General features: G+C 44.9%; 1 protein-coding gene across 3 annotated transcripts in view; it reads left to right on the top strand.

The window, feature by feature from the left end:
- The window catches only part of ESRRB (estrogen-related receptor beta), a 69,147-nt gene that overhangs the window by 20,912 nt on the left and 32,838 nt on the right, over positions 1-15,397 (top strand). For 2 of the 3 annotated variants that reach the window (XM_006884662.1, XM_006884661.1), the window contains exon 2: positions 2,068-2,184. The exons of the other annotated variant lie outside the window; for it this stretch is intronic. In XM_006884662.1, coding sequence (XP_006884724.1) covers positions 2,068-2,184 — 117 coding nt within the window. The remainder of the gene's footprint in view (positions 1-2,067; positions 2,185-15,397) is intronic. 3 annotated transcript variants of the gene reach the window in all.

The following is a 15,397-nucleotide window of genomic DNA, read 5'->3' as shown; positions in this document are numbered from 1 at the left end:
AACAACAACAACAAGAGTCTGTCAATTCTTGGAGGCTTGTTTTTCATCAATACCTTCAGTGTAACTTGGACTTTCCTCTTCAATATTATCAGTTGTTCATCATATCTTAAAAAAAAAAAACAAACCTCCCCAGAATTCATTGCCATCGAGTCAGAACTGGCTCAGAGCTGACCCGCTAGCAGTTTTCAGAGGCTTTAAAGCACATGGGAGGAGATGGTCCATCTTTCTTCCTTGGAGCAGCTGGTGGATTTGAACACAGTGCCTTTAGGTTGGCAACACAATGCCTTATCCTTAGGCGACCAGTGCTCATATATTGCCTCCTAAAATGGTGTTGTTCAATTCTTTTTGTTACAATGACTATATTCCTTCTATCTTCTTGTGATATTTCCTGTCATTTAATATTTTGAGCCTAGAATCTTTCAATATTGTATTCCCGGCTTAACTTTTTGCTTCAGTTCTTTCCATTTGGTTTTCTCATTCCAAGTCTCTGCACATTTCATTTTAATACCTTTGTTGGACCTTTCCTCTGAAATCTTGTGTTCGGTTCTTTTACTATTTCATTACCTCTTCCATTTGCTTTAGTTACTCTGCATTCAAGAGCAAGCTTCACTCCTGCAGATCTTTGTATATTGACAAGTAAACAGTGGTTCACTGTAGTGCTGTGTGCGTCAGGGTAGGACTTCCCCTCCATACAGTTAATCAAGGCTTTATTTTGGAAGCAGATTGCCGGACCATCTGCTGAGATGTCTCAGGGTGGCTTTGAACTGCCAACCTGTCAGCTAGTAATAAGTAGAGTGCTTAGTGTTTCCATTTCACCTATTGCCTGAGACCGGGTTTCCATGCATACACTCCCCAACAGCTGTGTTTATCTAAGCTTAGTAACCCCTATCCCAGAGCCCAGCCAGTGCTGCCTGCGCCCCTGCAGCTGCTGTTGGACAGCTGTTGTGGATGCCCTGAGATTTCCTTGTCCTATGACAGTTCAGGATCAAAGAGAGTTAGCAGATGGCAATGAGCTGGCCACAGCACCCACTGACCAGTCTGGACACAGAGAGGAGCCCATGTGCCTGGAGGAGACAGAGGCGTGAAAGGCCCTGGGGAAGTCAGTGGGTAGTCAGTTCAGAGACAGAACACCTGCCCTACCACCCTTCCAAGCATGATGTCTCATTCCAAGGACTGGTCCTTCCTTGCAAAGTATGTTAGATGAAGCTTCAGAATCCTTGCCTCCAAGGAGCAGCCTGGTTTCACCTTTTCTAGGACAATCCTGTTTGTTTTCCTAGCGGTAGGTTTTTATGTATGTATGTATGTATGTATGTATGTATGTATGTATGTATGTATGTATGTATTTATTTATTTTTAACGTTCCTATGGACGTGTTTTCCTAAGGAGCCACACAAACCAGAGTAGCATCAGTAGTGGGATAAAACATGCAAGCTGTCATCACATCAGCTCCAACCACTGGGAACACGTGTGTGTCAGAGTTGACTGTGCTCCTGAGGATTTTCAGTGGCCAGGTTTCCAGAAGAGCCATGCCTTTCTTACAAGGCATCTCTCTGTGGGCATGAATCAACATCTTGGTTAAGGGCCAAGCATGTTAATTCTTTGCATAATCCTGAACTCTGAGAAGAAGTGTATGGGCAGTGTTAGAGAGATAGACTTCTCTTAGCTCCCTTGGGGGTCCCACCTGGGTGAATATAGGAAGGGTGAGGTCGTTCATACTGGTATCTGGTGAGCACAGCTGGTGTTAAGTTCCTGGAATAAAATATTTGCCTTGTGGGTTTTCATTTCCCAGGTCAGGTTGACTGTTGTCAGGGTGGTGTTTGCCAGTGACTTTCCCAGTCATTCTAGATCTACAGAGTATTGTTTCTGATTCTTCTCTCTCTCTGTCTCTCAATGTGTGTGTCTGAGCGTGTGCCTGCAAAGAAGGAGCGTCACAGAGCACTTGAGACCGGGGAGAGGGTTGTAGGTCCCCCTGGTTAATCCCATTCAGTCAGAGAACTAGCCAGTTGGACATCGTGGAAGTAGCCGTGTCCTGGGACGGTATCTGGTAACCTCTGTGTCTGGTTGCAGGTAGCATCGAGTACAGCTGCCCAGCCACCAATGAATGTGAGATCACGAAACGGAGGCGCAAGTCCTGCCAGGCCTGTCGCTTCATGAAATGCCTCAAAGTGGGGATGCTGAAGGAAGGTAAGAAGCTCCCAACCCACCGAGGCTTCAGAGAGAACCCGGGACCTGGCCTTCAGGGAGGGGCCTGGGGCCTGGACCTGCTCTCATTTGGTAGTGTCAGATGTGACAGAATTCAAGGTGAGTTGTGGGCCTGTTTCCAGGACAGTGTATGCATGCCAGCTCCATGGGTTACAGACCCTTGGAGACCACCCATAGGATACTGCCCCCTGGTGACCACCTTCTACACAATCTACTTACTCTAGGATCTGATTTGGAGCTCATTAACTCCACCCTTTTTCCTCCTAGACAGACAGTATAAGGCAGGCAAGTGTGCAAAGTTCTTCAGTAAGGATCTTGAGGACCGATCTGAGTCCATGGTGCGCACACACACACACACACACAAAAAAAAAAGAAAGAAAAAAGAGGAAGGATCTTGGGGAACTGTCTCAAGACCTTCTACTTGTGACCAAGCACGTTCACTTGCTATTTATTCCAGGAAGACTTTCCTTCTAGGCCAAAGGCTCCTTTGTCTTGTAATTTTATCCCCTGGCACCTACCTGTATGGTTTTGGGTGAAAGGATATCAAGATCCATTAAGGCCCATATCAAGAAACATTAAGGCCCAGAGAAGTCAATAACTAAGTCTTTTTAAGAATTGTAATTTGAATGGAAGTGTGTAAGTCACACTGGGTTTTTACATTCAATGATTCATTTCTATTTTGCTTTATAACATAAATTATAATTAATTAATTATAATATCTGGTCAACCCCTTATTATATATTGTCTTTCCCTCTGCTCAACTTAATAAGTTGTCTACTGTCTATTCACTTTTACTCTTCTGTCTCCCTCCCCTCCCTTATGTCCATTCAAGAATGATTCTATCTGTGTGATGATTCTATCATTTCTTGGGTTTTTATACTTGTGGTCTTGTTATGGTATGCATAATCTTCTGGGTGGTTTACAGACTCTGAAAACCCATTAGGCTCTGCTATGAGTTGGATCCAACTCGTAGAACTCCAGTCAACGAGAATGAGTACCTCACAAGGCGTAATTTCCTCTAGATTTCCTCATTTTGCCTGGTGTTTAATGAATTCTTTATCATTCTTTGTTGTTACATAATACCCAAATGTACCCTAGTTTCTTCAACCATTCATCCATGGACACTTGCATTTTTGTCTCTTTGCTAGTCTAGGTCATGCTTTAATAAATATGAGTGTGCAAGTACCAACTTGTGTTGCCAGTTTTTATCTCCTTAGGATATATACCTGATAGTGGAATGGCTTGCTCAAATGGTATTTCTATTCCTGACTTTCTAAGGAAGCACCTCTGCTTTCCATAGTGATTGTACCATTGTACACTCCTACCAGCAGGATATGAACATTTCATTCTCTCCACACTCTCACTAGCATTTATTGTTTACTGTCATATTGAACGTCACTTGCTAGTTCTTGCTAGTGTTAGATGATAAGACAAAGGGCTGGAGTCAGAGAATAAAAAGGGAAGAACACACTCAGCATTTCTCAAGCTGAAAGAACTGAACAACAAATTTAAGCCTCTAGTTGCAGTACTGAAATATGCCAAGGGCAAAAACTTGAATGATTCAAGAAGCATTAAAAGAAGATGGCAGGAATATACAGGCTCACTGAACCAAAAAGAACTGATCAATACTGTGAAAAAATTCAGGAATCCTCATATAAATAAGAGCCAGTAGTAAAGAAGGAAGAAGTTCAAGCTTCATTGAAGACACTGGCAAATTATAAGGCCCAGGAATAGATGGGATATTGCTTGATATTTTTCAACTAACAAATTCAACCGTGGTGTGCCAGGAAATTTGGAGGATATCTGGCCAACTGATCAACTTGAAGAGATCCATACTTGTTTCCATTCCCAAGAAAAAGTTTTGAACAGAGTGTGGAAGTTATTGAATAATATAATGAACATTTGTATGCAAGCAAAATATTGCTGAAGATCATCCAAAAATGACTGGAACAGTACATTGGCAGGGAACTTTCAGCCGGATTTAGAAGAAGCCATGGCACCAGGGACATCATTGCTGATGTCAGATGGATCCTGGCTGAAAGCAGAGAATGTCAGAAGAATGACTTATCTGTGTTTTATTGACTATGCAAAGGCAGTTGACTGTATGGATCATAAAAAACTATGTCTAACTGAGAAGAGTGGGAATCCGAGAATGATCTTGAGCATTTCTTCATTTATTTGTTGTTGGTCATCTTAATGTCTTCTTTGGTGAACTATCTTTTCATGTTCTCTGCTCATTGTCTAACTGGATTGTTGGTCTTTTGGAAGTGTTGGGGTTTTCTATAAATTTTCGAGAGAAATCCCTTGTCAGATAATGCCATTGCCAGATTTCCCTGCCCAGTTTGTAGTTTCTCTTTTCACTCTTTTGTGTAGGTCTTTAGAAATTTTTGGAAAGTCTCAGTCCTCGTTTATGTTTTACTGATCATGTGTTTTCAATTCTATTTGATGTCTATTTATGTCATATGAAGGCCCTTCATCTGGCCCCATACCATCCTCTCTGTGGGCTCCTGGGAAGCCATGAGTTCCTTAAGTCTGGGAGAGACTTCTTCCTCTTAGGTCTATGAGATCAGAGTGGCCCCTGGTTCTGGGAGCTGGGCTGTGAGCATACTGGGTCAGGGCTGGGGGCCAGCCAGCTAATGGCCTTTCCTGGTAGTCAGTGACTTCTCTTTGCTTACCTTTACAGTCAGTGTCTGAGGAACTTAAGAAGGAAGGAATTGTCACTGGCCATCAGCACACCCTCAATGTTAAGAGCTGAGGCCTAGAAGGCTGGGGTCAGGTAGCATGCCTTCTCTCAGTCACGTATTGGTGTGAGTTGAGCTGGACACAGTGACTTGAGTTTCTGGAGCTTCTGGTGCTATGACAGTCCCTTCAGAGCTCAGAGTATTCATTCTCCACAACTGGGGAGTCCAGGATGAGGCAGACCCTGGGCCCCAAACCTCCCCCTGCAAGTGAGCTTGGGAGCAGAAGGAAGAAGTGGAAAAGCAAAGATGGCAGAAAGGGACTGTCTCTAAAAGCCCTGAACCTTCTTTCAACACTGAAAGGAGAGACTCTTAGGGAGCGTCTAGTACTGGGACAGGTGTGTCAGATAGTAAGCTTGGCTGAGGATAGGGCAGGGTTTGATAGGGTTGCCATGAGTCATAGGACACATAACAACATCAACAACAACAACAAAGTATTAGGAATGGAGTGGGAGTGCTTTCTGTGATCCCAAGTGGGGCAGTATAGCTGGGGAACATACTGTGACAGAGAATTTGGTGGCCAAGGGCATCAGAGCCTCAGGCCCAGGCTGGCCAGCTTTAAGCGAGGTGAGCTCCTCCATGCAGTGTCCTAGGCTGATGGTGTGGGGCTGCCTCGAGCGTGAAGGACGGGGAGGGTTAGGCCCCACTGTGGACCCTGGATGCCCCCGACTAGCCTCCTCTGTAAGGAGCCCTGTGGTTGCTCACTTGAGGCTTGGCAGGCCTCTAACTTGGGTGGAAGGCTGGGGGGTGCAGCTGTTCTGGAGTCAGGTGATGCTAAGGTGAATTTGCCCTTCTTTGTGTGGCCCAGCTAAGAGGTTCAGACTGGAGGAGGAAGGGGTGGTCACCGCCCCAGCACATGCTGGCAGCTCTAAATCCAGAGGGGAAAGATGACACAAAGGCTCCAGTGAGGACAAAGCAGAGCTCCGTTTTGTTTCTGTCCCCCACGGAACCCCAGGCGAGATCCTGGGATCTGAGGCTCCAGGGGGACCGGCCTTCGAGAGGCACGTACCTCATTCAGGAGCCTGGGTCCCTGCCAGCTGGGGGTTGTTGGCAGCAACTGTGGCTCCTGCTTTTGTTTGGCTCCTCAGCTTGGGGGGCCCACACCCCAGGGACCAGTGTGGGCTCCATGCCTGCCTCCCATTCTCCTTCCTCAGTTCTTACAGAACTCTGAAAGGAAAACTTCACCCTCCTGCCATCCTGTTCCCCTCTTTGTAGGTCTTGGGCAGTGAGGACTTGGGGTCCTGGGTCTTACAGGAAGGGTCAGAGCAGTGTCACGTTACCCAAAAAGCAAGGAAAATACGGGCTTATTTGTGCTTACTCAGGAATCTGTAGTGAACGCTGGACTTTTTTTTTTTTTTTTCACACAGAACATTCTTCAGGGTGTGGCTGGCATCTGTCTGTCTGTCAGCCCCATAGCACCTTCCTGCTGCATCAAAGCCTCTTTAAATTCTCAGTCTCTGATGGGCAGAATGCCCAGTAAGCAAGGGAAGAATGGGGTTATTCATGCTCATTTAACTAATCTGTGGTGATTAACCTGGAGTTTCACATGGTTTTAACAGATTACTCCTACAGATTGGTAAGTGAGCCCATGCTTACCTTGTTCACCTTGCTGACCCTGTACTCCCAACTCTGGGTGAGAGGCTGAGGAGGAGAACAGGCGATTACTATCTTCTTCCCTCTCCATCATGCTTCCCCGGCTCTAGGCTCTTCCCTTCTCCTGTCCAGTGGCTCTGAGTTCCTTTAGTCTTTTCTTGCCATTTTTGCGCATTTTCTTCCTCCCTCCCCAGCCAACCCCACACACCACGATGTTCCAGATGTTCCACTCCTTGTTCCAGATGTTGTCATGCATATAATGACTTATCATATATTCCTTCCAGACAGTTCTTCCCTTCATCTGTTCTAATGCAGTGTTCATGGTCTGTTCACTTTTTCCTCATTCTCTCTCTGACCCCCCCCATCTGTCCTATAACAATGGTGTTATGCAGTGTTTATCCTTTTGTGACTGAGATATTTCACTCAGCATAATGTCCTCCAGGTTCCCACATCTTGTGTAATGTTTTATGAGTTCCTTGTTTTTCAGAGCTGCATAGTATTCCATTGTGTGAATATACCATCGTTTTTCTATCTATTCCTTTATTAATAGGCACTTGGGTTCCTTCTATCTCTTTGCTTTTGTGAATAATGCCTTAATAAGCATGGGTATGCATATGTCTATTTGGGTTGTGGCTCTGGTTTCTTTAGGATCTATTTCCAGTAGTGGAATTGCTGGGCCAAATGGTATTTCTAGTTCTAATTTTTTGAGAAAGCACCAGACCACCTTCCATAGTGGCTGTATAGCATTTTACATTCCCATTAGCAATGAATTCCAGTCTCTCAAAACGTCACCTGCATTTGTTGTTTGCTGCCCTGTTGAACTTTGCTATTATTGCTTGGGGGAGATGATATCTCACAGCTGTTTTGATTCTGAGAATTTTTCTCAAGTAAAACAAGGAAAGGTCAGTTGTGCCTTAGAAGGAGCTGTCCACCAGTCACCAAAGCCTTTTCAAAGCTCAAAGTGGCTGCTGATCCTGGATCGGTTCCATGACTGTTTCCTGATTTGCCTTGGCTATTCAGGTATAAGTAGGACATAGGCAACATCTAAAGATTGTTCCTACCTTAAGCCAATCTAGTGTATGACAATATTAGTGTTCATTAAAAGTACGATTCTCTCTGCAGAAGAAGCATCTAGAAATTCTGAACTGGGCTAGGAGTTGGTGCCCTGTGTTCTATTACACATGGTTCTGAGGTATTCCTGCCATGTACTCTTTATGTACCCTTGACCTTGCCTTGCATAGTTGATTTTTTATGCAAAGGAGGCATGTTGATGCCTGCTTTATGTCACTGGGACAAGGTGGGGGTCCATAAAGAATGGGTGTTTTGGTGAATCCACTGTGGAATTGCTTTAAGATGTCAGCTTCATGATGCATTAGTACTGGATTCAAAGACTCTCTTGTTTGCATTCAACTTTTCAGCAACTTGGCGTGTATGGTAGGTGAGGCACACAGCATCCACTGGTTTTTATTTTCTTCTGGGATTCAGAGGTGAGAATCTTAGGTGACATGTGTCTTGGGCTGGTCCTCAGTCTGGATTCCAAAAGCAGGACAAAGATTCTTCTGGAAAGACAGTGGAGAATAAATAATCTTCTTAGTATGGGCACTCACAACCCGGCTGGTTCCAGAAGAGCCTAGAATCTACTGTATTCTGTAGACATGGGGGCTCCCCCAAGTTTTCAGGGTGGCTCTGAGATTCCAGCAACTCTCCTCTGATGACTGTATCTTCTCCTCACCTCACTTCACCCCCTCAAACCACCAGCCTCCCAGGCCTGCTTCACTTCCCTGCCCCCAGCTCCTACCTCCCTTTCCCCAAGTGTTTTCTAAAAGATATTTGATTTCAGTGAAAGCTGGGCTGACATCCATGCAATATGCTCTCACTCTCTCTTTGTGCTTGTTGGGGAGGCGGAGGGCTCCTCCGGGGATTCTGGGTAATTGGGTTAGTGGCCAGCTCATGTCAGGAAATTAAAAGGAGGCCCTGATCAGGTTCCTGCTGCATGGAATTTAATGGCTTTGTATTTATAGAGTATTCTGCCTGCAGCCCATGCCAGAAATACCACTTTTGTGGTCCTATGAATGAAGAAAGAGAATGAGAGATGACTTGCTTTTAAAATTTGTTTTTCTTTTCCAAGATGCATTAGTGTTCTGAAACAAACCAACTGTCTAACACTTCAGAGAACAGTTTTGATGTACACTCAGGAACTCTTGGTGTACGTTCGTATATATCCACACTTTCTTCAGTCTCTTCTCTACACATGTACACATCATACACATGCACATGTCTCACTGCTCACAAGATCTTCCCATGTGCCTCTGGGCTACCCAGCCCTGTCAACCTCTGGTTGGGGAAGTGTTGATGGAATGAGTATATATGGAGATGATCTTGTCTGTGCTGAATCTGTGTTGCTATTTGTTATGACATTTTGGTGTTTCAAAAAGTGTTGAATAGCAAATTCATTGGTAATACAGATCTTGTAATACCCCAGCTTCACCACCTGGCTTCTTCCCAATCTTCTCCATATCAGGAATGATACATCACTCATTACCCAAGTACTTAGAAGCTATCCTGACTCTTTCTGGTTCAGTGTTCAAAATACATTTCAGATCCTCCTAATTCGCTCTACCCCCATGATTGTGACTCTAGTTTAGGGAAGTACCATCTTTCTCGTGGGCCATTGTGACAACATCTTAAATGGACTTCTGTTTCCATTCTTGGTCTTACTTAATCCCATGCCCATAGCATCCAGAGAGACCTTTTTAAAGCTCTAGTACAGTTCTTAACATTTTACTTCACACCTCTCAAGGGGTTTTCATTGCTTTTAGAATACAACTCAAAAGATCCTGAATAAGCTAGCCCCTCCCTACTTCTTCAGTCATCTCATAGTTGCCCACACTGCTTCAGCTACACTGGCTGTCTTTTTTTTCTTTTTCAAAATAAAAGTTGTATGCAAAACGTATGTCATGCCCCCCACCTCCAATAAAAAGGAAGACTTGCTGTTTCAATGATTAAAATGACCTATGGCCTGGTTTGAAGAAAAACAGCCATTCTTCTGCATTTGTTTGCTAGTTTGGTTTTTTTTAAATACTTTTTAAAGGTTTTTTTAATTTATTTTATTTTATGATGATGATGATGATGATGTCTGTGTACTTCAAATTAGATTTGAACAGGAGGAGATTGTTCCTCCTTCTTCAGCAAAGCGTCTGGTGGATTTGAACCGCTCACCTCTGGGATTGCAGTGCATCTTCTTGCCACTAGGCCACCAGAGCTCCCTTAGTTTGTTTTTTAAAGGTAAACAGATACTGGTCCCACTGATCAGGGGCTGCAATATATTTTAGGCTTTCTGATTCTTTTAAGTCCATCAAATCATAGAAGGTTGGACAAATAGCCCTTGGTTACTTCCTCTGTGAACTCCTACCAGTCTCAAATGATCTTTTTTGCTGTGTGTGTCCATGAGCGCATGTGTTTTTAACTTATTTGTTTATCCTGGCAGCTTCTAACACAACTGTTTTTGTTTTGAACTCTTTATTAAGAAATGAGTGAAAGTTTATAGAGCAGCTCCTTTGCCCTTTCAACAGCTCCGTTGGCTCTTTCAACAATTCATGCACATTTGGCTCCTTGTCACTGAGGGAATCCTACCACCACTCATTCTACTTCCTGTGTTTTCTATTTCTGTTCCTCCTTTCCTAATGCTTCCTGTCTTCTGAAAACAGTACTGGGAAACGTACATAAGTACATACACATGATATTTTGCAGACAATTTTAAGAGCTTCAGAGATCCTCTAAAATCTGTGTCTAAAGTTTCTGAAAAATCAGAATTTTAGAGCAAGAACGAATTTTAGGAGTCATCACACTCAGGAATGGCCAAGTACGTTTTGCTGGCCTGCAAGCTCTGGAGTGGGAGGTGGTCGCCTAGAATAAATGAAAATTTCTGAAGTGATGTCTGAGACCACTTGGCAGGAATGCTGTGATTGATTAGCAATGTCTGCCACAGACGAGGGGATGGAGGCTGATGGCACATAGGTCAGGCAGTCACTGACTCTGATCTGGTCCAGCTGAGTTGAAGTGATTTTATCAAGCAACAGACCAAGTAAGAGTCAGGAATGGGGGGAATTAGGAATCTTGTCTCTTCATTAGTGTAGGTCTTTCCAGTTTCAATGTAGTCACCTTGACCAGTAGCCAAGCCCCTGACTTTGCTTAGGAAGTTTAGGAAGGGAAGACTGGTCTGAAATAAAGATAGCTTTGTATACGAGGTAGAAGTACAGATTCAGGAGACGTCTTGGCAGTGGAGAATGAGGCCTATCATAAACCCATCAGTCTGACTTGACTCCCAGTGAACCTGTGAGACAGTGAGGGACTGCCGTAGAGTTTCTAGGCCTGTAAGACCTTATGGACACAGACTGCTAGCTTCCCCGTTCTCCTTTGGGTTGATGAGTATATTCAAACCATCAACCTTCTGCTTAGCAGCCAAATGTTTGGGCATTTGGTGCCCAGGATGAGAAAGTTCCAGAGGAGAGAGCAGCATGAGGGTGGACACTCCTACTCTGTCCTACTCTTGTGGACAGAATACTAGGTTCCCTCCCATTAATGCTCCCCCCACCCAGGCTCATGCCCAGGGTCCACAGAGCAGGCAGTGCAGGCCCCAGGCTATTAGGTGGCATGTGTGTCTATCCGTCCACGAGACTCTCTGTGGCTTTTGATGAGCTGGGTGTGAGTGACCCTTGAGCACTGTGATTGTATACAGCCAGGGAAGAGGCAGTTTTAAATAACCATTATGTCTGAGACATCAAGGCAAGCTTACCTGTCACACGTAAACCCTTGCAGGACAGGTGGCTAAAGTCAGAGTGGACAAGAGTTAGGGCCTCACGCTGTGCTAGGGTACCTGGTAGCATGACCTGATAGCCCATCACCCCCACGCCCCTGGGAGGCCAGGCTCCAACCACCTCTTGTTTCCTCTCTCTGGACAGGGGTAAGCTGTAAATGGTCAACCCTTAAGTCCCCTGATAAAAGCCCAAGTCAGATAAATGCATTGAACAAAATAGCTTTAGTGCCTCGCTCGCCAGGCCTGGTGGATAGTTAGAGTCACTTTTAAACCCTATTGATTGCTGGACATCACCTCAGACCTTCTAGCCTCAGATCTTCAGCACCTGCACCACACACGCCTTCTATTCTGTTAGGACTGGGCTGGTGGCCCCAGCTGTGGGTAGAACGTGGAGCACAGTAAGTCAAAGTGAAACCCTCTCCCCTGGTGACAGTTCCGGACTGTGTGACTCTAAGCCAGTCATGGGACCTTTCTAAGCCTCCGTTTTCACATGGAAATGATGACAGGGTGTTCTCGCTCCCTTAACATTGTTAAGCAGATCAAATGAAATGAGTATGTGTTAGCTTCGTAAACCAACACTTGGCACAAATAATGTTGTTAAGTGCTGTGGAGGCAACAATGACTCATAGTGACCCCATGCACAACAGATCTGAGCCCTGTCCTGTCCTGCGCCATCATCATGTCTGACATACTTGAGCCCATTGCCGCAGTCACTGTGTCAGTCCATCTGATTAAGGATCTTCCTCTCCATCACCTACCCTCCACCTTTCCAAGCATGATAGCCCTTTCCAAGGAATAGACTCTTCTAGCGATGTGAGATGAAGTTTGGTCATCTTTGCCTCCAATGAGCATTCTGGCCATGCTTTCCCCAAAGCATATCTGTTTGTTCTTTTGGCAGTCCATGGGATATTCACTGCTCTTCTCCAACCCCACAGCTCAAAGGCCTAAGTTCTTCTGTCATCTTTATTCATAGTCCAGCTCTCAGATGCATAGCAAGTGATTGAAAAGACCAGTGTCTGAATCAAGCACATCTGTCTTCAGTCATTGCTTCTCCAGTAATTTGGAAATGGCCTGAAAGAGGACTTGCCCAGTGCAATGTCTCCTGATGTCCTGACTGCTGGTACCAAGGATGTTGATTGTGAATCCAAGTAAGAGGAAATTGTTGACAGGTTCAATCTTTTCTCCAGCCAGCATGGTTTTACCAGAAGAACTGAAAAAGGCACAAATATGGACCTCCTTAGATCAATAAAAAAAGCAAGGACAGGAATTGGAGGTGAGGGGAGAAGTTTAAATGTCGGGGGAAGAATAAGATCTTGACCATCAAAACTGTGGACTGTAATGGACCTGTAGCTCGGCAGAGGTGGTGGGAGGAAGACAGGGGACAGAGGACCCTATGCTGTGGGACAGAAGCCCCTAAGGAGCCCCCTTCCTTGGGCAGGAGGAGGAGGAGACAGGGCCACGCAGGACAGGCTTGGTCCAGGTGCAGGGCCAGGCTTTGCAGAGTGATGGCTGGCTATTTTTAGTGCCCGAGTATAAAAGAAAGAAACTTACACCACCTCCTGCCACTGTGGCCTCTGCACACTCGGCTATTTTTACTTCCGAAAGCCTGGGATCTGGTCCAGCTTTGGGAGCAAAATGAAGAAAGGAGGGGAGGTAGGGGGGAAGCAGGAGTTATTTTACTTCCATTAAGAAAAAAAAGTCAGAAGTTCTATCTTATCAAGTCAGCAAGTGGACATCAGATCCCAGGGCTGCGGCGGCGGCTGGGGTTTGGGTAGCCTCTGATGTGCTGCAGGGTGGGCTGGGGGGTCAGCAGGCAGGGAGTGTCCCCAGTGAGAGATTCCACAGCATCTTTGTGATTTATGTTGGACCAGCTGGGGAATCTACAGGGCCAGGAGCTCACCTTTCTGAGCCTCAGTTTTCACACGGGAATAATAATAGACAATTATATCTACCTCCCTTTACCAACGTAGTTGTGCAGGTCACATGAGCTGTTGTGTGACCAGTTTTAACGCATAGCGACCCCATGTCTGGCAGAACGAACCACTGCACAGTCTTGTGGCATCTTCCTGGCCTTGGCTGTGTTTGAGCCCGTTGCTGCAGCCACTGTACCACATTAACTTATTAAGGGTCTTCCTCGCTTTCCACTTACTCTCTACTTTATCAAACATGATGTCTTTCTCCAGAGACGGGTCTCTCTTGATAATATACATACTCACGTATGTGGGATGAAGTCTGCCCACCCTTGCTTCTAAGGAACCAGGCTGGCAGCAGCCCTTGGAGGACAGATCTGTTTGTTCTTCTGTCTGTGAGCGATGAGGATCAAATTACTGTGCCTTGAACTAGGAAGTGGGATTTGACACTGTGGGCACACAGCCAGGTGAGGAGATGGATGAGAGCCGGTCACCACTGTAGCACTAAGGACAACCTCTGTCCTCTAGTTGGGCAGAGAAAGCCCAGCTAATGCAACAAAGCAGACCTATGTCAGAGCTGGCTCTGGGCTCACAGGGGATCCGGACCTGGCTGCTAACTGAAAGGCTCTTTCTCCTTTTTATTGTTTTTATTTTTCTCAATTTTTAAAAATTGATATTTTAATGAAAGTTTACAGAAAACTTCAATTTCCATTCATTGATTGTTGTACATTTTCCTCCCCCACCCAGTTTGCTTTTCTCTTTAAAAAGATTCTTTCATTGTTACACAATTTCCTTCCTCCCCCCCCTCTCCCCAGTCCACTTTCTTATGCACGTCTCAGTCTGGACTGTTGTCATGCACATTAAACCCAATTTCTTTTAGATAGTTCTTTCCTTCATCTATTTCAATGCAGTGTTCATTATTTATCCCCTCTTTTCTTAGTTTCCCCATAACCCCCATGTCAATCCCATTTTATAACAGTGGCTTTAGGCAGTATTTGTCCTTTTGTGACTGAAATATTACACTCAGCATAATGCCCTCAGGGTCACCTATTTTGTATAATATTTTATTAGTTTCTTGTTTTTCAGTGCTGTATAGTATTCCATTGGGCACTTGGGTTGCTTCTGTCTCTTTGCTATTGTGAATAATGCAGCAATAAACATGGGCGTGCATATATCTGGGTGGTAGTTCTGGTTTCTTTAGGATATATTCCCAGTAGTGGAATTGCTGGGTCAAGTGGTATTTCTGTTTCCAACTTTTTGAAACATCACAACACTGCCCTCCATAGTGGTCGCACCATCTTACACTCCCACCCACAGTGAATAAGGGTTGCAATCTCTCCACAGTCTCACCACCATTTGTTGTTTGCTGCTCTGTTGAACTTTGCTATTGTTACTGGGGTGAGATGATGTCTCATAGTTTTTTTGATAACGGAAAAGTTCTTGGTTCCAATCCTTCAGCCTCTCCAAGGAAAATAGATAAGGCAGTCCGCTCTCTTAAGGATTGTCGCCTTGGACTCCCAGGAGGTGGGGGCAGTTCCTTGTCCTGTGAGGCCTCTGTGAGTTAGAATTGATTCGATAGCAGTGAGTTTTAGTTTGGTGTCAGAACTGTGTAGTCCTGAGCATAATTAATTTTTTTTGTTTGTTTAAAACAGAATATATAGTAGTTGTAATAAAGAACTTTCCCTTCCCATGAGAAGAACTGACAGTTTGGGTCAACCACTTTTAATAGAGGAATGAAAGGAAAGAAATTATTGTTGGGTGCCTACCATATACCAAGTGCTCTACTACATGTTTCATGAATTTTATGTTAATTCCAGTATCGTCATGTGCAAACTGTGGAGGTGGCATTGGGGTGGCAGAACCTGGCCTCTGTTAATGTCACCGTGGGGGAGAGGTGACATCCACAACATAAAGCCAATTCCCACAGATCGTATGTGGCCTCCATGCTCCTACCTCTGCCTCTCCAAATCCCGACACCAGTCATACACTCTACTACTGAGTGCCACATCCACTGCAATGGCCGCACAGATGTCCTGGAACTAGACTTGCAGTTACAGGGTTGATTAGGGAGGTGACTGTTCATCTGGTCTCCAAGGTTTGTTGTTATTGTTCCTTGCTGTTGAATCAGCTGTCACTCC

This window comes from Elephantulus edwardii, unplaced genomic scaffold, assembly GCF_000299155.1.
Source record: "Elephantulus edwardii isolate Elephantulus edwardi_28Jun2011 unplaced genomic scaffold, EleEdw1.0 scaffold00037, whole genome shotgun sequence".
Classification (NCBI taxonomy): Eukaryota; Metazoa; Chordata; class Mammalia; order Macroscelidea; family Macroscelididae; genus Elephantulus; species Elephantulus edwardii.
Note: the sequence above shows the minus strand (reverse complement) of the source record. Positions and strands in the feature narration are given on the sequence as shown.